We start from the raw sequence: 25,943 nt of genomic DNA, 5'->3' as shown, positions 1-25,943 counted from the left end.
AATTTTATAATAACGTATTGTTGGTTCCCATCTATCCTCAGTATTTCATTAAAAAAACAAAAGTCTGAATTAATTACTCAGCTCCCTGATACCATCTAACAACACACCATCCTTACCAGCAGTGTTACACATCTTTCTGCTGTTACAACAGTGTGTGCACAAAGGGGACATAATCATTTCAACTACACAGATATAACTGTAGTAGTACAACTGGTTTTTTCTAGAGGGTTTAACATTTTGCTCAGAGAAGAGAACATTGCATAGAGACCTCATAGCAACCTTCCAGTATCTGAAGGGGGCCTACAGGGAAGCCAGAGAGGGACTCTTTGCCAGGAACTGTAGTGACAGGACAAAGAGTAATGGGTACAAATTGAAAGAGGGGAAGTCTAGGCTGGATATTAGGAAGAAATTCTTTACTGTGAGAGTGGTTAGGCACTGGAACAGGATGCCCAGGGAGGCTGTGGATGCCCCAAACCTGGCAGTGTTCAAGGCCAGGTTGGATAAGGCCTTGAGCAACCTGGTCTCATGGGAAGTGTCCCTGCCCATGGCAGGAGGGGTTGGCACTAGATGATCCTTCCAAACCCTTAACATTCCATGATTCTATGATCTGCTCTTGTGCCACAACTGCACCACAAACCTGTGCAGGTTCTCACAGGTGAGTGGTTATTTCCAGTCTCACACCTGTGGTTTATATCCACCTAAACAAAAACCCTTCTCAGACAGAAAAATGAACCATGCCCTCACAAGATATCTTGGAAACAGACCAATGTATAAATAAATAACCAATGGATAAATAAAAGCCTACTGTCAAAGTGATAGGAATGTTATCCATTTCTAAGAGAAATTACCATTTTCTTTGCACCCAAGGCAACTTCAAACCATTAATCTTTCCTACAGTTCCACTGAATTTTGTTGTGCTTGACGGAGGATACTACATATCCTCCAGGTGCTTGCATAGAGCTATCCACAAAAAAAAACAAAAACAAAAACAAAAACAACAACAACAAAAATAAACCCAAAAAACCAAAAAAAAAACCAAACAAACAAAAAAAAAAAAAAAAAAAAAAAAAAAAAGAAAAAATACCATGGAATACAATGTTATTTCGCTTCCTCTGAGCACACATCACATTGTCTATTGTGATGAGCCCCGCCTGGCTCCCGTGTCCCCCCCGCCCGCCACATTCCATCGGAACCCGCCGCTGCTGTGATGCCACAGCCACCGCCCGGCTGTTCCCGGATCCTTCTCTCAGGGACAGCGGACCTCGCCTTCCTCCCGGGAAGGAGCTCCGGGATCAGCTGCGTGAGTGCCCAAGGTTCACCTGGAGGCTGCTGCCCCTGGTGTGTCAGAGCTGTGCCAGGTGGCATTCCTACTTTTCTTTAGGAAAAATTAACGTGTCCTGCCTTATTAGCCAACTGTTCTGACAATACCGTCACTTCCATCAACACATCAGCTTTTGAGACTTATTTCTCTGCTTGTTTTATGTCACATATAAGGCAAACGGGCATTTTAGTTACAAAAGCTCGGTCTTGCATTCAAAGTGGCTCGTGGGACATACCCCTGACTGTTTGCTCAAATTAGTTCTGAGAAAGTCCCTTTAAACTCTGACCAAAAGTGTGTCAGTGCATGAAACTGAGCAGATAACAATTGTGTTAAAACTACAGTTTAACTGCATCATTTTTTCACATAGGCCCTTGATGAACCTATTTCAGGGACAAAAACTTCCAGTACCTAGTCCAGGCATAGTTTCACACTTTATCCAATATAAACAAAAGCCATGTACTTTTTAAATTTTTGCCTCACTTTAGATAATACTGTTACATGTACAGTAAGTCTTAAAATGTGGCTTACCATGTATTGGAAGGGTTTGCTCAGCTCTCAGTAACAAAATTATTATTTCTGTAATTTATTTCATCTTATAGAACAGCGGAAATCCTGAATGAGTCAGAGTAAGGTGTTCCTGTCTCCAGCCTCCCAATTCCAAGTGTCATTGGCACATACTATTCTGACTCTGCACTGAGGCCTGAACACTTTTAACACATTCTTTAAAAGAAAGCAATAAGCACAAAAGTATTAAGGCATAACAAATTGTCTCCTCCCACCCCATTGCCCCAAGAAGTGTCAGCAAGAATGAAACTGGGTGAAAGTTAAGGAAGGGACAGTGGAGGGAAAAAGACACAAAACACATGGAAAGAAACATGGAAAAATATTTCCCAGGTGGAACTGCTATCCTGGGGATGCATCCTCAATATCATCTCTTTAAGAGATGATTGCTACATAAACCAGTATTACCCAGCCCTTTCTGCACTTGACTGTGTTCAAGGAGGTTTCGTATTTCACTGTTTTTCTTGGCAAAGGTTCACATGCTTACAACCTTAGGTAAACATTAAATCCATCTATCCAGTCCTGATCATGAACTCTGTGTGCAGGAGCTCCAGACACGCCGCATGAAAACAAGCTGACTGACAGCCACGACTTCAGCGCAGACCAGGCAACTTCTGACACAAGTCTCCCTGCTTGGAAGAAAGTCACTCGTTCACTTAGGAAGATTTCAGATGCTTCAAACTTGATTTGCTTTCTTGCCAACGCAATGAAGGAAGTGTCCTGCTTCTGCACAACTTTTTCTTCCTTGTTGGAACAGATGGTGAAGGTTTACAAATACATGACTGGTATTTTTTCAGTGACTCACACCTCAGAGCCACAGGTTTCAGACCGTGGCAAGCAGCTCACCGAGATGGATGTAGGCAAACTTGAGGAGCAGTATGACCATATAAAACAGAAGCAAAAACTGCAGCCAGACATTATTGTATATAAAACAGGTATGCTTTTACTGATAGGAAAAAATGCATATGTAATGTAAAGACTACTTCTTTAAAGATTTAATAACTTCTGGCTTTGTTCTTTTGATGTTCAGCTTCAAGAGAGGTAAAAGTGAAGTCTTTTTCTGTCATTTTGGGGTTTTATTCATTTCTCTCAAGGTTTTTTTATGTTTATGTCAATTTATATCTATTATCTTCATGTCAGTGAAACATTAACTTGTATTTGAAACAGATGAACATATCTGAGGTAAGGTGTTACAGGTTTTATATCAGTAAAGTAAAATTCTAAACATAGATGGTATCTCTTACAGAAGCCACGTACTTCATGTCTGTACTCAGTGTATTTGTGCAATGTATTCTGTAACATTTCTGCTCTCTTCAATGTTTCCATCAGAACCTGCAATTCTGTGTCATCTGTCTCCTTTTCCCTTCTCTATCTGTGTAAAGAAAGACTGCAGGAAGCAACAGCAAATACCAAGTAACGAGCACAAGTTGGGTTTTTGTTAAAAAAAAGTTATACTAAAGGTTACAGTGGGTAACTAAAATACAAGCTTTGAACAAAAGGTCCTGTTTTGAAAGTATCTTCAGTGCATATTACTTGGACAGTGCACAAATAGAAAAACAAGTAACAACATGTATCACTCATCTACCTGCTATGTTAGACAGATTTTATGTAAGAAACTTTCAAATGTTTTAACGTTTAGTTAGACTACTGCTTACAATACTACATTGATATATTTTCATTAGGTTTCAAAGTTAAATTGATATTCAGAATACTAAGCCAATTAATGAAGTTATGTTCTGAATTTAATTGCAATATGAAAAACATGCTTCATTCACCTCTCACATTAGTATTTATCTTAACAAGTACAAAACTTAGGTTATTTCATTCTTTACATTTTCTTCTAGATTTTTCAGCAGTTCTAGAATTTGGCTGTGTCAGACTTTGCGATCAAAACAATTGAAAAAACACATAATTATGAACTATACAACAAATTCACTTCTTAAATATTCTTTCATCCGTATGTTTTGAAATTCTCATGTTAAAAGAATTAAAATCTCTGTGAGGAAGAAAAAAATATATACAAGCTTATTTTATCAGATATGAAAACGCAGTTAACTTGAAGACAAAACAGCCCAACTAATCAGCTGTAGCAAAAATATAAGTTAGTTAAAGAAAGGAAGCAGAAGCTTTATTCAGATTAATTCAAATGAAGCTTCAAATATAATGAATGTAATCAGAGCAGATTTTTTTCAAGGCCATTTGAAGATTAAAAGATGTAAAAAAGTAGGACTGCACAGTTTCTGGGAAGTTTAAAATTTAATAGTGTTGAAAATCCACATACAAGTATTTTTAAACACAAACCCCAAAACATTCACAAAACCACATAACCCACAGCACTGAACTTCTATCTTTAAACACCCTGTGTGGAAAGAATTTATGTCACTGTTAGAAGCAGTTGAAGTTTGGGGGGAGGGGGTTGTTATGCTCAGTTCCTATGGTTTGGAAGCACTTGGAACCTGTTACATGCATCAGTTTTCAAGAATATGTCAAGCAGAGATGAACACTGCCATATCAGGAGAGCCTAATGCCCTACACTATCCTAAAATTCCAGCTAGTACCAAAAGGCAGTCCATGTGTGTATCAGTGTTTTGTACTGACAATAAATTGTTTCCCTACCTAGAGGGTAAGATCGTGGCTAGGCTGGGAAAGACACGACAACAATAGCACCACCACAACCCCACACATACACACAAACCTCAGAGGCCTGACAAAAAAACCCTCATGGAACAAGCACCTTCAGTAACTCGTGGTCTTAAAAATCCTCGCCAAAGGTCTTTGTTCCAACTAAGGTGCCCTGCACCTTTCCAGCCTCACGGGTCAGTTTTCTTTTTATGATACCACAGGGATTTTGAGCACTGCAGGTTTATTGCACGACAGTTGGAATGGTAACTCCAAGTTTCCTTGAGGAGTTTTAGCTCTGTATGTCAGTATCTGTTTGCCAGAAATCATAGACCTTTAAACAGAACTTAAGACCCTCTAACTTCCCCAGTTTTTTGATGCACGTGTCAGTAACCAAGAAGTCACCTGAAAATGACTTTGTTTCCTCCCCAGTACACACAGCCACGTTCACGTTTCTGCCCATTCCTGATTATTTGAGAACAAAGAGCACGATAAGATTTGAAAGTCACCAGCTAGGAGATAATACAGCAGTGTATTCATTATTTATTGGCTAAGAAGCTGAAAAACAGTATTTACTTTAGGAATTAAATGGGAGCATTCAGCACATGCAGTCACAACAGAATAAACACTGGGGCACTGACTGCAGAAATCTCTTCCAAGTATTTCCCAAGCTAATTCAAAATAAGATTAACTTCTGCCACTCCGGAACCTTAAAAGTATCTATTGATGATGGGAGCATATGAAAAAGTCCAGAGGGTAAACAACTCTGCAACAAGGCTATAATACACAATTTAATTAAAAAAAAAAAAAAAAGACAGAAAGGTCTGTCTAATTGCAGCTTTTTAAGAAGTTTGGAGAGAGCTGAATGTGTGTCAATTAAATACACAGTGGCTCAGGACTCTTGCATTTCTATCCAAGGTCAGTGCTCAATTTTGTGTGCTGCACCTGTAGCCAAGCAAGGAATCAAATCAAACTCGAACTCAAAACCAGTGCAGACTATTGAAATTTGACTAGACTCATTACTTTGAACTCTTTGATCAGCTCAAGCCAGATCATAATTCTTCTGATGACCAGTTCATAAGGTTCTAGGTAATACATGATATTGCCTATCAATGCCAATTCAGCCAAGAGCACAGTTAACATTCACAAGAACATGATAAGGTGTTTCACCTCAGTCTCTCGGTTCCCTTCTCTCTTGCTTTTTTCTCTCACACACGGAGAACAATTACTGGTTTTCATAGCTTGGTGCTCTACTGTGCTGTTCTGCAGAACACACAGGGCTCTGTTTTGCAAGTGGACCTTTGTGTAGCCACTCGAAGTCAGCATTATTTCTTGGATAAAGTCCAGTCATAACTTTGATTCTCACTGTCTCGTGATGCAGAACTGTGTGTTCTTATCTCTCTGAGTGGTGTCACCCTAAAAAAGTCTGTTAGCACACTTTACTGTACAGACAGATGCACAAACACACCTGCATCTCAAAGCTCTGCCAGTGCTTTAGTCTCCATTCTCCCAGTAACACAGCAGGAGAGCAGAAGGTGTGGGCTCACACAGTTCTCCCTCCCAGCCATGCTGCAAAGCAGCTCTTATCAGATCAATCCTACGTGGCCAACCCACAGAGCATAAAAAGTTCTGTGATGTTATGCTGGGGTTGTTGCTTCAGCAATAACCAAAGGCAGCAGTGAAAGCCTCTCCTTAGCCAAAGCACTGTTGTACAGGTTCATTTACTGCCAGTAAATCAGCTGGGTCTGACATCTTCAAATACCTCTTTGTAAAGATGGCACGAAAGGCCGCTGTAAAGGAGAGGTTGTGCTGTTGGGTTTTTGTAAAGGCAGCATCCTATTCAAACTAACTTCATTTCAAATTCAGAGTTACAAGACTTTTAAAACAGCTGTTCAGAGACATGCTTTCAGAATATAATCAGCACTCTTCTATGTCTACTTTTTTCCCTTTACTATGCTTCATAACTGATACTGCAACAGACACAGCACCTATAACTCAGCCCTGTAAATAAGGCCAGCATTCTGCACAGCTCCTACTTTAAACTATATTTATCCCAACTAAGGTATATTTCATTAGTAGTTGCAGCATCAACTGATTATCTTTAGTGCAATGGTTCAGCTTCTATTCATTTTCAAGACACAAAAAACCAGTTCTGTCCAGTAATTTGATGACTGCTACATGTAATTAAAGTAGCATTAGCAATTCTATTCCTAATATCTTATACATTTCTTTCATACCACTTTAAAAATTAAGCTACAGGGATACAAGAATAAAAAGGAGACCAAATTCTCTCCCACTGTTACAGCTACTCTCTACTCTACATGGACCAAGATTTCTCTAAGCAATCATTCAGGCAACACTAGTGTGATAAGCTATTCACCCCCTTTATACTGACTGTAATAGTAAAATTGCAGTAAAATATTAAAATGCAAGCCTATATGTTAATGATTCCTTATTATGAAAAAGAAGACATTCACAACTTATTTCATCTACAAATGGGCACAATGTTATTAAGTTGTGAATACAAACTTGAAACAGTATCAAACAAACTTTTTGCTTCTCAAATTACAGCATCTACCACACTGAGCAAGTCTCTACTCACCTTCAAGAAGTTTTGCTTGCAAACAATTAATTACTGAAAGTCAATTCTCAATCTGTGCTGTTAATGAGTCTTAGAGTACTGGTTAGATCAATATTGACTTGATAAATTTAAATTTTCATTTGACTAAAGCTAGAATACCTTTTGTGTCCTCAGGACTGTAAAACCAAGCATGAAATAGTTGTACTCTTTAACCTAGCCTCAAAAGAATTTGCACTACTCTCAGCCACAGACAGAAAGAGCACAGATAAACTCATGTGTTAAAGCTCTTCAGATGAGTCTCTGCCACAGAAATCATACCCTTGGTGCTTTTTTTCCACCATGGTAACGTACACAAATTTATTTCTCTCATAGGTGAACAGGAATCTGTTCTCCCAGAATCGATGGTGAACGCCGTCCTAATTAATAAAAAAGTTAGAAGATCAAAGTCATGCACAGGAGACGCTCCTGTCAGAAAGGTCACAATGGAGACAACCAACGGTGGCAAGTTAGAAGGCGACCTGCTATGGCACATCCACCTGGGAACTCACCGCCTGGGACAAACCCCAGGACGAGGAGTCTCCTGGGACCTTTCGCACCGCAGGAACAGACCGTGGAGTTTTGACAACCAGAGACTGATTTCAAAGGGAAGCGGTACATCCCAACCCAAGGAATTAGGAGGAGAAAGTGAATTATCTGCACTCAGTCAACTGGGAAGTTCAAGCCTGTTGAGCAGTTTCAGTGAGGAGAACGGCTGCAACATTTCAAGCTCCTGCCAAAAGCCTCCTCTGAAACCAGCCACTTCAGCAGTTTGGACACATCAGCATGTTTCTTCTACAAAATGCATGCCAGCCTGCAACAAACTGAACTTTTACCCTTTCCCTAATAAGAAAGGGCCCAGAATTTCTGAAGCAGCAAGGAAGCTTGGATTATATGTCTCACCGTGAAGACACTCAGTCATACCTAAAACTCAGTCAAAAACTTGACTAAAACTTAAAATAGCAAAGTAGTCTTTCTAGTTACATAGATCAACCTGCTGCAAGTCTACTACTTTTATTAGCCAAGGGAAATTCTTACTATATAATCTTTAATATCTTTATAATTTTTAACATATGATTTCGTCATTCACTTTCAAGACATTCAAGATGCTTTCTGATGTATTTTTAAAATTAACTAATAAAACCTCTGCTCACTTCTATTGTTCCAATGGGACTTACTAAGCGAAATTTTTTTTCTTACATATAAATTTTATAATAACATATTGTTGGTTCCCATCTATACCCAGTATTTCACTAGGAAACTAATGAGGTCTCCCCTCCTGCAAAATCTTTTAGAGGAAGAAGACCCTCTCTTGCAGGTACTTTTCAATGACAAAAACAGGAGCTACATATCACCCACTTCTGGCAGCAAGTGTTCAGACAACTCTCTTTCTCAAACATAGGCTTCAGAGAAACTGGATAAGCGAAATGTCTCCCCATTTCAAAATGGGAGGTATGAGACATAATAGCTACTATTTTTTTTCCTTCACAGTAGTTCAGTATTTAAAGAATTATTAGAAACAACAACAAAAAAGATAAAACACAGATATGCATAATAGGTATGGGTATAACAGGGAAAAAATACTAGATAACAATTAGTCCACATGAAACAAGAAATTGCCTGGAAGGAAATACTTCAATAACTTCATTGTCCTTTGATTGAATTAGTTATCTTAATTAAACACGGACCTTGAAAACCTTGGTTTTAAACTCCATGCAGTTTTATGCGTGGACTAAGTAACTAACTCCTTTGTAAACCCTTCCATAAAACCACTTTGTCCTTTCCTTTCTTCAGGCTTCTCTAGCATATTACTGTGCTTTGTACTGACTGGAACTTATTTAGAAAAGGCATTTTGCCTTTGGATAAGTCTTTCAATTTAATTTCCAAGGACATTATGGAAGAGTAATTTCAGTAAATCTTCATTTATACATGGAGTAGTTTTAGTTATGAGAAAAGTTGCTATACTCACATTTCAAGAGACTGGAATATTACACACGCACAATTGCCTAATGAGAAAATTATGGGCTTTTTCCTAAAGCAGCTGTGGTGAAAATGAAATGGGACAGGAACTTCCATCACTATTACCATAGCTTTAGCTGAGTTTCAAGCACTGAACTCAAGACTGCCATAAAAGCAAGTTTACTCTGAGTTTATGAGTAGGCAAAATTGACTGATTTACGCACACGGGGGAGCCTGGAACTCTGAAGTTCTAGTTCAGCGTCTTCTTCACAACCCTGTAATCCCTGCAAGGTTCCCATTTCCAAAGCTGGAAATGGGACCCTCACATAGTCTGTATGACTTCCCAAGGAAAATGTTAGGACTCCTGCAGGTCCATCCATTATAGAATGAATAACACTGCTGTGCAATGATTTCAGTCACACATTGGGGCAGTTAGAATAAAATCCCTTTGCTGCTGGGACAGCTGGTCACATGAAAGAATTAGCCTACATGAGTTAATCATAACAGGCGCCAAAAACATTCCAGGAACAAGCCCCAGGCCTTTGAGGGCCTCCGATGCAAACACAACATTGAGCAGCCCACATTGTACAGCCAAATGCTTGTAGTCATACCCTGCTCCCACTCCAGGACATTATGGGGACTAGAAGTGACACAAGAGCACGGCCTCAGCATGAGGTGGTGTTTAGCACCAGGTTTTCCACGCACCCCATGTGTTCTTCCAGCCCTCTCTCTGAACCCAGGTCAACTTTTGACAGCTCCATAAGCAGGCAAGATCATGCCAATCCTCAGCGAAGGGGAAATAAAAGCTCCCACACTAAATCTCACCTCAGTACTGCTGATTTCAAAGAATACAGAGGAAAAAAAACAAAACAATAACAAAAACAAAACAAAAAACCAAAACAAAAAACAAAACAAACCAAAACAAACCAAAACAAACTCACATTGATCCTTCCTGGCACACTTCACAGAACCTTGGCCTTTTGGGGAAGTGCTCCCTCTCAACCCCCTCTGCCCCACACACAGAGAGGTGGCAGCTGAGGGGTGGCTGCAGAGCACTCAGCACCTGCCCAACCCCAACTCCCCTGGAAGGGACAGTGCCTCAGGGCAGCCTTGGAGACCCCTCAACACATCCCAGGGACGAGCCATCAGACACCCCGGGGCCAGCAGCTCCCACTGTTGTCCACAAAATTGGATTCATCACCTGGTGTGCAACAAGCCAATAATTACACCTTCAAGAGAGACATTCATTATTTATTTCAGATTGTGCAAGCCTGGGTGCTCACTGATATTCCACAAATCAAGCACACCAAGTATCAAAACTTTTTACCATTAATGCATTTTAGCAAACAAAGACATTAATGTTTGTTGGCTACAAGTTAGATAGTTCTCTTATTAATTAGTATTCTATCTTCTATTGTTTAATGATTCTCTTGCTTTTTATGGTAATTAGTCCAAATGCTCAGTCTTTCTCTTCTTTTGACTCGGTGGGTTTCTTGAGTTGGTGGTTTCTTGAGTGATGTGCCCCTGCCATTACCTTTTACCCAGCTGGAGCTGATTCAGCACAGTTGCCAAGGTGGCTTTATCAGCTTCCTCCTTTCCTTGGGAATTCTGCCAAAGGTCCTTGTGGCTCATAAATTTGGCATTCTTTGTGCCCACTATCAGTAGTATGTCCTTCTTCCCAAGCTTTGTTAAGCTCCCCCAGGTCCACCATCCCTCTTGGTCTGAGATTACTGAAACATGTCGAGACCTAAACCTTAACAAGGCGATTCTACTTTCAAGTAATTTATCTTTCTAACAATAGGACATCACTTAGAGCTTGTAAACTGCTACCTGTTTCACAGATTATGTCTCACAGAATCACAAAATCATGGTCAGGTAGGAAGGGTAGGTCATCTGGTCCCAGAGCACATGGCACAGGATTGAATGCAGGCAGCTCTGGAATATCTCCAGTGAGGGAGACTCCACACTCTCTCTGGTCAATCTGTTCCAGTGTGCAACCACTCACACAGTGAAGAAGTTCTTCCCCATGTTTAGGTGGGACTTCTTGTGCCTCACTTTCTGCCCGTTGCCTCTTTCCCTCTTGCTTGGCACCACTAAGAAGAGTTTGGCTCCATTGTCTTGGCACTCCCCTTTAGGTACTTATATAATTGGTGAGGTGAGTCTCCTCAGTGACAGGACGAGAGAACGGCCTTAAGCTGCGCCAGGGAGGGTTTAGGTTGGACATTAGGAAGAATTTCTTCACAAAAAGGGTAATTAGACATTGGAACAGGCTGCCCAGGGAGGTGGTGGAGTCACCACCCTGCCCGGGGAGGCGGTGAGGTCGCCATCCCCGGAGGTGTTTAAGGACAGACTGGAAGTGGCACCGAGCGGCACGGCCTGGTTGACACGGTGGTGGTCGGCCAGAGGTCGGACTCGCCGATCTCCGAGCTCTTTTCCAACCCAACCGACTCTGCGATTCTGTGATTGCTTTCCTTTTAATTAGGCTCGAAAGCGTACAAGCACCGAACATCAAAGAACATGCCGACTTAGTGAAAATCCCGGCGTGCTCCGCACCCCGCACCCTCGGCCGGCCCGGGCTGAGGGCAGAGCTCCGCCATGGTGGGCGGGGCGCGGCTTCACCCACGTGATGGTGCCCGTTTTCCCCGGGCCTTCCGGGCCGCCGTAGGAACCGTTCCCGGTCCCTTCCCCTCAGGGACAGCGGCCCCCGCCGTCCTCCTGGGAAGGAGCCCCGGGAGCAGCTGCCGGAGCGCCCGAGCTCCCCCCACCAGGGGCAGCAGGTGGGTGCCCGGGGGCCGGGGCGGCGGGGCTGGGGCCGCCGCGGTGACAGCGCTGACAGCGGTGACTTGGCGGTGGCGGCGCTGCCCTGGCAGGGAGGGGAGGGTTGGGATGTGCTCCAGGGCAGGGATGAGGATGCTCCAGCACCCCGGGCCGGCGGGGCTGGGGGATCCGCCCTGGCGGGTTTGCTCGTTGCGCTGCTTCAGTCCTTCCCCGCCTTTAGCCGCGGAGGAATGTGTCAGAGCTGTGCCAGGCGGCTTTCCTCCTTTTCTTTGGGAAAATTAACGCGTTCTGCTTTATTACTCAGCTGTTTTGACAGTCTCCTGTTCCTTCCGTCAACAATTTGGCTCTCGAACCTTGTTTCTGCATCTTTTGTCACCCGTCGTATTTCTGTACTTGTTTCATGTCACCTCTAAGGCAAACTGGCTTTGGAGGATGACATTTTACTTTCAAAAGCTCAGTCTTGCATTCAGAAATTCCCCTGATTGCTTACTCAAGCGGGTTTTGAGAAAGTCCCCTTTAAACTCATACTGAAAGTGAAATTGTGCCAGGAGTGCTTGTGGTGTTTGTTGGCTGGTGGAAAAGTGAGTCACAAGAGTTTTTGTGCAGGATTCTTGTGCAATGTAGTGATGATGTGGTAGGAATTTATGATAAATATTAGAAATATTGCGTATAAAATGATAGGGTTTGTGTTTGCGAAAGCAGAATTTTAATTTTCGTAGCAGAGGTTTTGCAGGAATAAGTTTAATTTTTTTTGTTAATTATATAGCTGTAGAATTATAGCTATAAAATGGTCTTTTCCTGAGCCTGGAGCAGTCTTTAAAACTGAGGAAACTGGTAGAAATGTTTGATTCTGCTTTTCTGTCCCGTTTTCTCCTGAGAGCTGTGTGCTAATAAACGAGAAAGAGAGATGGAAACCCCTCTGAAAGAAAAGTGAAACTGAGGAATCAAATTTCATGCTGAGCTTACTGCATATATGCACATTTTAAATGCTTTTAAAAGGACATTTTCCATATGATTCCCAGTGTCCAAGAAGCAAAAGTCTCCCCTGCTTTAACGTGCACCTAGATTTTTTTTTCCCATCTGTTGAGGTCACTGCACCCACCTTTCTTTGCCCTCTGTGTACCTTCCCTGTTTCTTGAGGTGTTTTTTTTTTCCCCAGGGACATGCTGATTGACTCAGAAGTTGCTGCTTTCCCTGAGCTGAATGAGAATAACTTGTAGTGATGAATTCAGGCTGAACTCTCACCTGTGAGCCAGGGAGCTGCTCTGTTCAGCTCACCATCATCTTCTCCCCACTGATGAGTGCTTTAGTGCCCAGTGCAGGTTTACAGCACACTTCATCTCTCATCTCGGCCTCTGCTCTTTGTTGCTTGTGCCCCTCAGGTTCCCCTCCCCACCAAAATGCATGAAATGCCTTTAGTGCTCATCTTCTATTGCAGAATTCCAAAATGTCACTTAGACTTCATGAAAAGTAGAATATCTTGCTACGAGAAAACTGTATGAAAGGATTGTTCATTTTTCTTTCTTTTCCCTTCCAATTGTGTTTTCATTTTAAAAGGATGGCACAAAAGAAATATTTGATAGCAAAACTGACAAGCTGCCTAAGAGAGGACAAAATTCAGCTATGGAAGCCACCATATACAAATGACAAAAAAGAAGCTGGTAAAGAGATGAAGGTAAATATTCTGAGTTGTTGTCATACATCTTCTATGTCATACTGCTGGTGCATTTTCCCAGCTTTTTTCTTGCTGTTTTCTTAGGAGCTTGTACAAAAATATTCAGCCAAGCTGAATATCAATGAGAATGACACAGAGAATATGCTTGAAGAAATACGGTGTAAAGCAATTGAGCGTGGAACTGGAAATGAGAATTTTAAAGTGACTGGGATTGCAAGACTTGATATCTATCTGCCTCGTAGAAAAGTAAGTAATGTTGCAGAAAAGTCAGGATAAGTAGCTTTGCTTTGTCCTTTTGGGTTCTAGATATGTGTCTGATGCAGATATTTTCAATTCTTTGACTTTTTCAGGTGTTTTGTATGAAAGATCTGTGTTAGGTATAAAAAACAGGGAGAGGGGAATTATATAGATATATTTTTAGTTTCCCAGGTATGTGGGAATATCATGGTAAGGAACTATAATATTGGGAGATCAGTAATTGCCTTCCCTTTAAGATTTAATGACAAGTTGTCTTTCAATTAAGAAAAATAAATTAGATTTAAGTGTCTATTTCAGTTTGATTCCTTCTGACATCACTCTTCATATTAGCAGCAAGGAACAGATGCATTTTTTTCAGCTGTAGAATACCTAAAGTTGAATCAGCATATTAATATCACTGTATTACCACAGCTTTTGTTTAAATGGCAGCTTTTGTTTAAATGGTGTCATCTTAGGCCATACTTTAAAATGGGCATATCTAGTGTTTGAACTTGGAAATGGGAAGCAGAATTTTCTGTTGTGATCACACTCATCTGTTCCCTTCATAGGATCACACACCTGTAGAATCACAGAATCAGTTAGGTTGGAAAAGACCTCCCAGATGATCAAGTCCAACCTTTGATCACCACCTTGTCAACCAGACCATGGCACTCAGTGCCACATCCAGTCACTCCTTAAACACTTCCAGGGATGGTGACTCCACCATCTCCCTGGGCAGCCCTTTCCAATGCTCAACCTTCCATGGCAGGCTCCTAAAAGCTTCACTAAGACAGAACTGAATTAAGTTTTGCTTTTTTAAAGTCAGGTTTCAACCTCTAGTTTCACACGTAAAATACCCCTGTAGTGCAAAGTAATTACCTGGACTTAAAGGGTAGAGGGTTTTAAATGATTGCCATGCAGTTAAAACAATCAAATAATTTCATAATTTTACTTTATCATGCTGCTGGGCATATAGGGGAATTAATTAATGTAAAATTCCAGTTTATCTAATCTGGGACCAGAGACACTAGTAGGAATTAATCATAACTTAGCCAGTCACAGGTGAGTGGTATAATTAAAAGCAGAGTTAAGATTGGAAGTACATAATTAAATTAGTTAAAATTGTTCTGTTCTGAATTTAGATTTATCTAATTCTAATTTATCTAAATATTTTCCTTTTATAATGCTTATTTTTAGCACTACATAGCAAATATAGGACTCTCTGCCTGGAAAGTAATGTGTGTATATCCAGGCAAAATCCTCTTAACATGGTTATTATGTGAAAAAGAAATTTTACTTGTAAAACAATTAATTAAGAAAATGTCCGAAGTATTTTGATACCATGCTTTTTTCCCTTCTCTCTTTTTCCCTCACCCAATTCAATTCCTACAGAGCAGAAAAATCCCACTGGAAACCAGCCTGTTCATCACAGGCAAGGAGCTCAGATCACAGTAAGTGTAATCACCCTTGGCTCTTCTCTAATGGGGTAGTGCCCTGTCATCAAATATTAAATAAAAAAATGCAAACAAAGGACTTGTTGTTTGATTTAGGCTTTTTCTTAGCATGTATGTCTGAACAGGATGTCCAGTATCCCTGTAAGGCAGTTCTTCCTGTAAGCAGCTGTGGTTTAACAGATGGAAAATGGGAAAGTTGCAGCTGTGTAAATCCCCACCAAGTACCTGAGAAGGCACCAGTGATCACTGTTCCACATCTGCAACTAGGCAGGTCTTCTGAACAGTGAACATTAGCTTCTCTTTCTGTTGTGTTTTTAAACCTAAAAAGAAATCAGATTCTTTTTTGTCTGTTTTGCTTTTCCCCCTCTCTTTATCTCAGATTTTCCCTGTGTGGTACATAAAGCTTTTTCATGTTGATATTTTACTTCTAGCAGCTGCCTTTTATGGCAAAAGTTTTAAGCAACTTATGAACATACTAGTTTTTAAGTTTTATTGCTATTGTAACAGTAATATTGTGTAGCCTTATAAATTTATATTCATGGATGAAATTATTTATTCCACAGGATAGCACAGGAATATGCATTACAAGAAAATGCTGTCAAAATAATCATAAATAAGAAGCAGCTTGACTTGGGTATGTATCTCTAGCTGAGGATGCTTTTATGATCATTTTCTAGTTTACTGATTCTCAGGAGAAAAGTTTCTTGCAACTCTGTTAATTTCAGAAATTCCCAAGGAAGAGCAGTTAAATTTGTCAGGTCCTGCTCTACAGGAAATGTAGTGAATTATTATGAACAAAATTCTTAGATACAATTAGATCAATTATAGGAATCCTGTAGTAAATGTTGAAAATGTTGAAATACTGAAAATGCACCCTTAAGAGAAATCCTATTTTTTTTTAAAAGCATATTGTATAACAGCACTTTCAAAAACTTTCTGTAGTGCTTTGCACATGTTCAGCCTGTCAGATGTGTTGTGAGAGGTGATGACAACAGCTTTCTTTTCATTGATGGCCCAAGCATCTGAAAAATTTTTTTCTTTAGAAGATCACGCTCTATTTTCAGGCAAAACCCTTGAAGACCAGGGTGTAACACACAATGCAAAAGTGATGGTACTTCAACTGGAACAGAGTGATGAGGAAACCAAAAGAAAAGTTCAGGAGGAAGAACTTCAGTGCAAGAAAGAAAAAGAAATAAATGACAAGATGCAAAGAACTAAGAAGGGTTTGGAAATTCTAGCACAGAGAGGTAAGTGGGCTTGTTGGGGTCTGTGGGGTCAGGGGGAGATGGGTGTTTATTAATTCTTGTGCATCAAAAATTATCTTTCAGTGGCCTTTCAGCATGGGAGAGTGCTTGTACTGTGGCTGGACTTCAGTCTGTAGATTTCTAGGTTTCTGCCCACTTGAAAACTGGATTTTAAGTTGACTAAAACTTCCTTTTCTAGTCTAATCCTTCTTATCACAACTAGAATGCTACAAAACTTTTGTCACTTTGGAATGGATATGGCATGAATCAGTTATTTAACTGGCATTTGACAGTTAAGGGACTGATGACTTGTAGAACAGGCTTTAAATTTATTGTAGACATAAGCACAGTGTAATAGTGTATTAGAAGTAATTAAAAACTTTTATTTTTTGGTGGTTTACCTCGGCTATGGCTGTGTGTAGCCCTGCTTTCATTGTGCAGAGCAGCTCCTTTGTCACTGTCATCTGCAGCGTGGCTGTTCTGTTCTCATTGCCCTGGAGGTTGATTGCTGGCAACTGTGGGTTCAGTTAAAGGGACACAGTTAATTTAACAGCAGTACTTTCTCAGAATGAGGTTGTGTTTGTGAGTTGCGTGGCTACACAGTGGGTTTAAATCACTTCTCTGTTTTATATTGTTTCAAAAATCCACAAACAAGGAACTGTGGAGCTGAGCAAGCAATGCTCAGCCAAATGCACAAACACCTGAGCAAAGCTGCTTTTAACAGTCAGTGACAGACAGTTTTTTACTGTAATACCAGATTTTAAACAAATGAAAGAAGTGATTCCTTTTATGGATTTAAGGGGTGGTTTAGACCCTAAGCTTTGAATAGTCTATAGGGCCTCTTTCAGCTTTTTGCCAATGACTGTCAGGTACAGCCAATGCCTGAGAAGGGAGTGGAGTCTGTAACAGGCTCACAGGCTGAATGTTCTGTGTGAAGTGTAGGAGGGACTTTAACAACCCTTTTGTTTCACCTGAGAAAAATTCCGGGGCAGAAGCTTTTAATCTCAACAAGCTCATCCTTACTTTTATTGTAAACAGTTATCTTTTCGTTGAAAATCAGATGGAAGTGAAAACAAGACTGATAATTTGGTTATAAGCACTAAGGATGTGGGGAAGGAAAATACTGAGCTATATTTTTTTTCATCTCTATCAACTGTGCTCAGTTGTATTTTTTTTTTTAATAGTCTATGCATTAGTTGATAAATCTTTTCAAGTGCTATGTTGTATAAAATGTGGGTGTTTTGTCTTTCTTGAAAAAATCCTTCACAATTCATGTAACTTTTGATGCTGTGTCTAAATTTCTGGATGCACAAGGCCTTTTCCTTAGTGACCTTTCTAGAAGTTCTTCATGTTTATCTGATCAGGGTCGCTGTTTGTTGCTATGTCCAGAAAAACACGCATGCAAGCTTTTATATGTAGTTCTGATATTTTTTGGCTTTGTTTGCTGTTCTGTTTAGTGATGTATGTACTGGCATAATAATATGGCAGCAGCATTGCTCTGTTGAAGGTGGTACTTAAAATATAAACTGCTTTTTTGTCTCTTTCAGAGGAGTACTTGGATCCAGACTCTGCTCCATACCTAGATATAGCTAATCAAACTGGAAGGTCAATCAAGATTCCTCCTCAAGCTAAGAAAGTAGGTTGGAAGTATCTTATAAAGTCACTAAGATGGCTCTTTAAAGCTTGGTTGGTGAAGCATTTAAAATATGGGCTTGAAACACAGACAGACTTACAGGGATGTAACCCTGGGCCCACTAGATGTCTGGTTAATACAAATAACTTGGAATAAAATTCAAGTAGAACTCTGTAATTGGTAGTACTTCAGTCATCTGGAGGCAACCTCTGATTTCTGAGGTCTCATTGCAGGTCTAGTCTTGCACTGACCCCTGTGTGGTCCATATCTTACTTTTGTGGTTTAAGATGGGCTTTAATTGTTTTATATCTTAGCACCTACTTTAATTTTGGGGTGCCCTAGAATGGCATGAAAATAACTTGTTTGTTAGGCCTTAGTTCCAGTTGGAAAATTGATGAGTCTCTCTAAAGTAGGCTATTTTAAAATAGTTTTGAGATCTTTTGCACTGTGTCCCCTTTCAAACTTAAATTTGTTCACCATTCAGGGAAGTTCCCCGTTCTCAATTGAAAATATCTTTGGTTGGGTGCATGCACTGAGTTACAGAAGGACTGACATACCTAATGTTGGCTGCTGAAGCAGGAGAATAGTGATAGGTGCTGTCTTTCAAGATTAGTGCTAGATTTTCTGAAGATAAATAAGATCTCTACAAATACTTGGAATTACACCGAGTAATAAAAATGTGCAGAAATGAGCAGGCCTAATGTGTTCCATCTGCTGCTTTAGCCTTTTCTGAGGCTGTTTTCTGCATCACCTGGATGATTGGAGTTTCGGCTGTCTCCCAGTGCATGCTGTTCTGATGAAGTGCTGAAAGTAGTAATTCACCTCAAGAGTTAAAGCATCAAATGCTCAAGTGCATGAGATTTCATCAGCGTTGATCAAGGATGAGAGGAAATATTGCGGGTTGTTCCTGTCCAGAATTATTATTTACATTTCCATTTGTCAAACCTCAGGAACGGGAGTGTTCTCCTGACACATTCAAAATTTGATTTTTCAGTTGTGAGGTTTTTCAGGAGGTGAATTTTTTTTAGGTTTTACAAAGATAGTTGTGATAGCGGAAGTGAAACAAATTTGGTGCTGTTAAAAAGTGTAGCACCCGGAAAAATGCTGAGCTTTGTATTACTCACCATTGAAAATCTCTCTAGGGTTGCATTCTTAAAATCAGCTTGATGCAGCATTTCATGTGTCGGTAACGTTCATTGCTTTTAATTAGACAATGTCTGGCATTAACAGATGGGAGAAAAGTATGAAGCAGTGTGAAATAGTACTGGTCTTACAGAACTGATACAGTGGTGTTTTTTCTAGGAGGAACAAGGGCTCTGATATTTTCTTTTAGTTCTTTGAGTTGGGGAGGTGGCACAAAAAGTCTCAATGTTGTTTTTTTTTCTAGGCACTTGTGCTGGCAATGGGTTATCATGAGAAGGGCAGAGCATTAATGAAGAAGAAAGAATATGAAATAGCACTGCCATATTTGCTGGATGCTGATAAACACTTCTGGTAAGAACATTCCTGAGTCCTTGTGTCTCTGCTTTACTGTCAGTCAAATACAGGAACAGCACTAGCTCTACCTGTGCATATAAATCAGGGCCAATTTTCTCTGGGGTTGCTTCACACCCCCTCTGCAGATGGGAGACAACAGATAAAGGCTCTGACTTGTAGTGACAGGTGGCTTCATGTAGAACAGCTGAAACAGATACTGCCACTGGGCAAGTTAATCTTTCATAACAACATAAACAGAAACTGTCAATATTCATGTACTGGGTTATAAATTGCATTAGCTTGAGAGACAGTTACAGATACTCGTTTGCAATTGCTCCTGTGAAGTAATCATTTCTTGTAAAAGGTGAAGCAGATAGCTCAGGTCAGTAACCATACCAGGGTTTCTGCAAGTAAATTAGTTTCCTGTCAGCAGTCAGAGCCCTAAATTGCTCTTTTGAGATCCCAAAAGTAATACTGTCCCTGTCTGTTTCTCATCTGTGTGTATGTGCAAGGAGGCTGGCACAGAACTCAGCATGTTTGTGTGCACTAAGACAGTTTTTCTGTCCTCCCAAAGAATGCACAGGGTTTAATTCTGTTCTGCTTTTAGAGATGTCAGCTTACATGCTGACACTGCATGTTAGTGAATGGGATGGCAGATCAGTGCTTAGTCAAGTTCCCCTGACATCAGTTATGATGCCATAACTCAAAATATAACTCCCAACTATGAAGAGTGTGGTTTCTCAAACATGTGAGTGTGCACACTTCTAGCACGTTGTTTTATGAGTGTTAAAAAGTGCGTGGGGGGGAAAAAAACAACCCCCTCCCAGAAAAAAGAAAACAACAGAGTAATTGTTTTATTTTCCAGTGAGTGCAGCACAGAACTGCTGAACACTGTTGATAATTATGCAGTGCTGCAGCTGGATATAGTGTGGTGCTACTTCCGCCTGGAGCAGCTGGACTGCCTGGATGATGCAGAGAAAAAGCTGTCCACAGCACACAGATGCTTCCAGAGGTGCTATGGGGAGAACCACGAAAGGCTTATTGACATCAAAGTATGCTGGGTTTGATTTAATTTTGGTGGATTTTTTTCCTGCGTGTGTTCGGTTACTGTTCAAATACTACAAGACTGAGTTTAGAAGTGTAGAGTTTTCTTGTGTGTCATTAGCCTGTCATCTAGTTGTGTGATTGTCACACAGGGAAAACATTGGACCTGACAAAAAGGTTGTGGCAAACGTATTTATAGGCACAGACATCATCAGTGTTTTAGGTGTGGTACTTCATCTGCACACCAAGTGTCTCATAGCACTGACTTGTGTCTTCTTTAAGTGTGTAAAGTGTTCTGTTGATGAAGAAGTCATGTTCTACCACATGCTTCCCCCTCCTTCTTTAAACAATTCCTTAGGGAAGCTATGGTCGTGAGAAGGTTTTATTTCTGCGGCTTTACCTCCTTCAAGGGATCGGGCACTATCACAGTGGCAGGGAGAAGGAGGCTGCAGAGTACATCCAGAAGGTAAGACACCATTAGGGAAAACTTTGGAGTTATTCACTCCAGCCCCTGTGACTGGGCTTCGTCTTGCATCTGTTCTTTGCTTACTCAGAGAAATGGGGAGGCTTTTTTTGTTTTTAGCTCAGTGATGGTGTACGTACTGTCATTGTGTTCTTGCTGTATCCAGGCATCTTCTTTATATGAAGAGCTGTCCATAGATCCTGATAAAGTCGATCGCCTGTCCCTCCTGGGATTCTCTGAGCAGGAAGCTCGCCTTGCCCTGCGAGCGTGCCACGGGAATGTGGAGCATGCTGCCAACCTTATCACCAACAGGAGAGAGGTATGGGCAGGGAAGTATTAAATCACAGATCGCCTTGGTTGGGCTGTCCGGGAGGTTGTGTGTTGTGTGACTGGTGCAGAGTGGTGCTAAATTAAGGACTTGGATTATCCTGCTTTGGCACTGTTGGTGTAACTGACAGTTTGACATGTTGCCACAAGTTTGAAATCAAAACTTAATGCATTAGCAAGGGAAGCTCTGTCCCAAAACAGATGGGATGAAAGCACCAAAGACCTGTGGTTGTACCACAGAGGCACTTGCAAAGACTTTGCACCAGCATTTGCTGCTCAGCAGTGCTCCATATGGGAATAAAACCAGGATCAAGCTGTCACTCCCGGGCTTGGCTACCCCGTACTGTGGCTTTGCACTTGGAAGATACAGGAGGGGAGAGGGATTTTTTTGTGCTAAAGTGAAGACAGTGCTGTCCAGATCTGAAGTGATGCTTGGTAAGCTTGAGGGGGTGCTTCTAGACTTCAGACAGTGAAACATGGACAGAAAAGCCAAAGGGAAGGCTGAACAGAACTCCTTGGCTCCCTGCCCAGTTCTGACTGTATGTCCTTGGCAAGTCTTGTCTGTGGGCCCATCTGCCAAACGGGTTTGTCACTTACCACACAGGGCCCAGAATAGCTGTGATGGCACCAGATCCGATCTGCAGAGCGGAAGTATGGAGACAGTGCTACCTCATGGAAATGCAGCTTTATTTAGTAACGGGTGTCTGGCAGCACAGTCTGTATTTACAAAAAAAAAAAAAAAAAAAAGGCCTTTTCCTCAAGAGATTCAAATTTGAAGTAAAAGATCCGAGAAACCCTACGTGCACAGTGTGCTAAAGCTTTCCCATGTGCAGTGAGCTTTGCAATGTCTGTTCTTGCAGGAAAAGGCACAGATAAGGAGGGAGGAGAGAGCTAAAAGGCGGCAGCGACTGGAAGACTTAAATACCTTGAAAAGTATGGGCTATTCAGAGCGAGCTGCTCAAATAGCTCTTCAAAATACACAGGGAAACCTGGACCAAGCCTTTAAGGTAAGTGATTTTTCAGGAGTAGTAGTGCCGTACAAAAAACCTTGTTTTTTCTTGGGGAGGGGGGGTGTTAATGTTTAGTAGATTCTTATTTTCTGTAGACTATATTTGTTAGTTCATAGCTACCTTTTCTGGGTATCGAATTGCAGCGACTTAACTTGCACTTCCTGACCCCATGAATCAGATATCACTTAAGTTGGCTGAGGTTTGCTTCTATCAACTCTGGGGCTACATACACATCCATGTCAAGGACTGTTGTGTCTCTGCTGCTCTATTCTGGTCCCTCTCTGTTTTATTGTAGTTTCTTCTTGACAATCCAGAGTTACTGTTGGACTGTGATGACGATGATTCTGTGGCCACAGAGCAGTTCCAGGTTTCTCCAGAAAGTATTGAGCAAGTAAGTTAGACCACTTGCTTTCTTGGGAGTTGGTTGTCCTGTTTCTGAATTATGCCTTCAAACATAAGGCAGATCTTCCTTAAGCAAAGCTCTACAAATATTCCTTGACCCATGTCACTCAGGCTGTCACAGTTCCACTCTCTGGCTCACTCCTCACAGTGAAGTCATTCTCAAGCTACAATGTAATTTGTGTATACTTCCTGCCCATTGCACCAACCTGCCATGCACAGGTGCAGAGAAGTATGTGCACTGCAATGCTCTATCCCAAAAAAGACAGCAAATGAGAAATTTATTCAAGTCTGTAGTGCTCAAGGGAAAGAGTTGGAATGTCTTTCTCATGACAGGCTCGGCAGTTGTTAGTGTGGCTGAGTAATTAATGTCAGGTAGGCAAGAAAACTGTATTGCCTAGAGAAAGTAAATAGCACGTGCAACCTCCTGACACACTGGAGTGCTTTGAAGTTTCCTTTTGAAAACAGAAAAAAAATTGGTCTGATACTAGACAAGAGGCTTTTTGATCCTGCTCAACATCCCCATGCCTTTAATAGGTCACTGCCCTGTTGTTAACTGTTCACTAAGCCAGAGTCAGTGTCCTGGAATTCCTGGCATGCAGCGCTTTCCTCTGTGTGTGAAAGGAATGACTGTGGGATGCAGAGTCATATTCCTGTCAGACCCTGATGCCAGATGAGCTTGGATTTCTCCAGATTTTCTTTATTTTGGTTTTTCCCCCCTCCTGCAGCTGATGTATATGGGCTTCAGCCGTGAGTCGGCAGAACAGGCTTTAAAGGTCTTTAAAGGCAACATCCACCTGGCTTCCCAAACCCTTGCTCATTATGGGGGAGTTCTTCCTGCTTCACTGCTGCTGTCCTCAGAAGGGTCCAGCCCATCTGAGGAATCAGCTTCATCAAAGGACTTGCTTACAGAGTCTGCAGGTAAGAATGTTGCATGCAGTAGGTGGGGAAGGGGAAGGCTCTTCTTCTGGCTTTCGTATGGAATAATTAAGTGATTTCTGCTTAAATAGTGATAGAGGGGCTCGAGTAATGCCCCAGGCTGCTTTTCTTGGAAACACTGTTACAGGCAAGGCAGCCTTTGATAATCGATACTTGCACGTATATTTTTTTTCTCAAATTATTTGTCAGAGCTGTAGTGATCCCTGTTGTATAACTAAAGGCTTTCCTACACCTTTAAATAACAGGAAATTGTAGGAAAAATTGGCCATCCTGCCCTATCCTTTGCAGAGTAGTTGCGAGAGGTAGTTGTGCAGGAGCAGACTGGCAGAGCAGCCATGCTCGTGGAAGAGGGAAAGTACCAACTTCTTTCAGAGGTGAATTTGCTGCTGCTTTTTATTGAAAGGTTCTTCTAGTTCACCAACAGATGAAGACATGGAGATTGATGTGGTCAATGAAATTCTAGAGGATATTCCTGAACATGAAGAGGATTATCTGGATTTAACACTGGAGGAAGAAGAACAGATCATTCATGAATACTTATCCTATATACAAGTACCACAGCACTAAATCCCATTAAATCTACTTCAGTTATGTGTATTTACCTTGTCAAATTGAGTTTGGATTATAAATGCACCTTCAGCTTATCTCTTATTAAGGGCCTTGAATTCAGTTAAACTATAGATGGAATATTAATTCCTGCTTATTTGTAACTCTGCTTAAAGCCTACATTTGTGATACATTGTAATTTATTGTCATAGCAGAAAAATAGAAACATTTATTTTCAGAAGGAAATTTAATAGAACTAAACTATATTTTTATTGTGAAACAAGTTAATTCACTTAGCAAAGAAGCATTTCTATACCATTTTAAAATACCAGCTTTAAAAGAAAAACATGACTTTGTAAATCAGAAACCTTAGCTCATGATGCTGTAGAGGTATCAGCTTTCCAGCTGCTTTCCTTTTCTTCTGAAAGATTTCTAAGAGACATTTATGTATCTGTTGTGCATGGGTTTTTTACCGTGTTCCTCTTGTCCCTTCCTGCAGGTGTTACACAGGCAATAAAGGTAACTCAGTGCTGTTTCTGCTTTCAGTGAGAGACCTCTGTGCTTTGTTAAAACCAGTGTTAAAACAGCAGGGCCCTGTCCTGGGGCTGGTGTAGTGATGTACTGGTATTTCCTTTTATAACTAAATAACCAGTGTCCCCAAGCAGCTCCTCTTAGCCTCTGCAGGTGTGTGGCTGATGGATTTCCTGGGGATTACAAGACTTTCTGTAATCAGCTGCTGAACAGAACGTGGTCCAGGCGCTGTCTCGGTAGTTGTCTCCAGCTTCAGCATTCTGAAGAAGTGTTTGGGGGTTTCTGTGGTTTTACCACATCCCGTTTTCTGCCCTGTGAACGCTCCTCTGTGCCGGGAACAGGAGTTCCTCTGCCTGGCAGCTTTTTTTGGATGTGGTTTATTTGCTTTCCATGACTCGACGCTCTCGGTAGAGGGAGCCCAGGCCCCGTCTGGAGCCGGTGGGAACAAGGAACCTGCTGTGGTGAACCTTCAGTCTGGTGACAGTGTATCCTTACCCGGCACTTATTGGTGGGGAGATGGGAGCTTGAACTGTTGGGATACTTGGAGGGAGCAGAGCTTTGGCCTGTGGAATAACCACTCAATGCCAGCGGAGGGACCAGAACAGGCTGCAGTAGTGGATTGTTTTATTTTCTGACTCCCTCAGCCAAGCTCGGCAAAAGGCAGGCAGTGATTGCACTGTTAAGGAATTATTTGTATTTCATGCTTCTTTATCAAGGCAGGTGTTATAAAAACTGAGTAGTTTTCTATCTCCTCCAAGAAGGCTGAAGCATTTCTAAAGCCAGCAATACAAGCTTCTGAGGGGAAACCAGCCCCAGCACCCATTCTATCCTGCTTCTCTGCCAGCCAGCCCTGAGGAACCACTGGACAAAATGCAGAGCAAAACCAGAACGTAGAAAATAATTTAAAACTGAAAACATACAAGGTCATGGATGTAGTTTTAACAAGAAGCAGGTGAAAACACACAAATTGGCTCTTTCCTTCCTGAACCTACTGCCTGCAGCCCCTGGGCATGCACCATATTGGGCTGAAGGGGCAGTACTTCTCCTCTCTGAAGTGGCTTGCACAGCAAACTGGCAGGGACAACTTCAGAAGGGAAGGTTTGTCCTTGG

The 25,943-nt window shown here is 41.3% G+C and overlaps 2 protein-coding genes across 2 annotated transcripts; both read left to right on the top strand.

The window, feature by feature from the left end:
- The first annotated feature begins 1,125 nt into the window (after positions 1-1,125).
- LOC135404122 (uncharacterized) lies at positions 1,126-8,275 on the top strand. The gene is given in 4 exon segments (XM_064638702.1): positions 1,126-1,300; positions 2,428-2,817; positions 7,455-7,963; positions 7,965-8,275. Coding segments are annotated over 4 exon segments (1,164 nt in total). The 5' UTR covers positions 1,126-1,140; the 3' UTR covers positions 8,070-8,275.
- A 3,424-nt stretch (positions 8,276-11,699) lies between these two features.
- Positions 11,700-24,847, top strand: NUB1 (negative regulator of ubiquitin like proteins 1). The gene is made up of 15 exons (XM_064638640.1): positions 11,700-11,854; positions 13,413-13,530; positions 13,615-13,776; positions 15,160-15,218; positions 15,785-15,855; positions 16,286-16,468; positions 18,013-18,101; positions 19,486-19,592; positions 20,440-20,626; positions 20,977-21,084; positions 21,248-21,400; positions 22,269-22,415; positions 22,714-22,809; positions 23,546-23,738; positions 24,160-24,847. The coding sequence occupies exons 2-15, from the start codon at positions 13,414-13,416 to the stop codon at positions 24,321-24,323; spliced, it is 1,836 nt and encodes a 611-aa protein (XP_064494710.1). The 5' UTR covers positions 11,700-11,854; position 13,413; the 3' UTR covers positions 24,324-24,847.
- The last annotated feature ends 1,096 nt before the right edge of the window (positions 24,848-25,943 follow it).

The sequence above is a fragment of the Pseudopipra pipra genome, chromosome 1 (assembly GCF_036250125.1).
Source record: "Pseudopipra pipra isolate bDixPip1 chromosome 1, bDixPip1.hap1, whole genome shotgun sequence".
Taxonomy (NCBI): Eukaryota; Metazoa; Chordata; class Aves; order Passeriformes; family Pipridae; genus Pseudopipra; species Pseudopipra pipra.
This window is presented reverse-complemented; position numbering and strand designations above follow the sequence as displayed.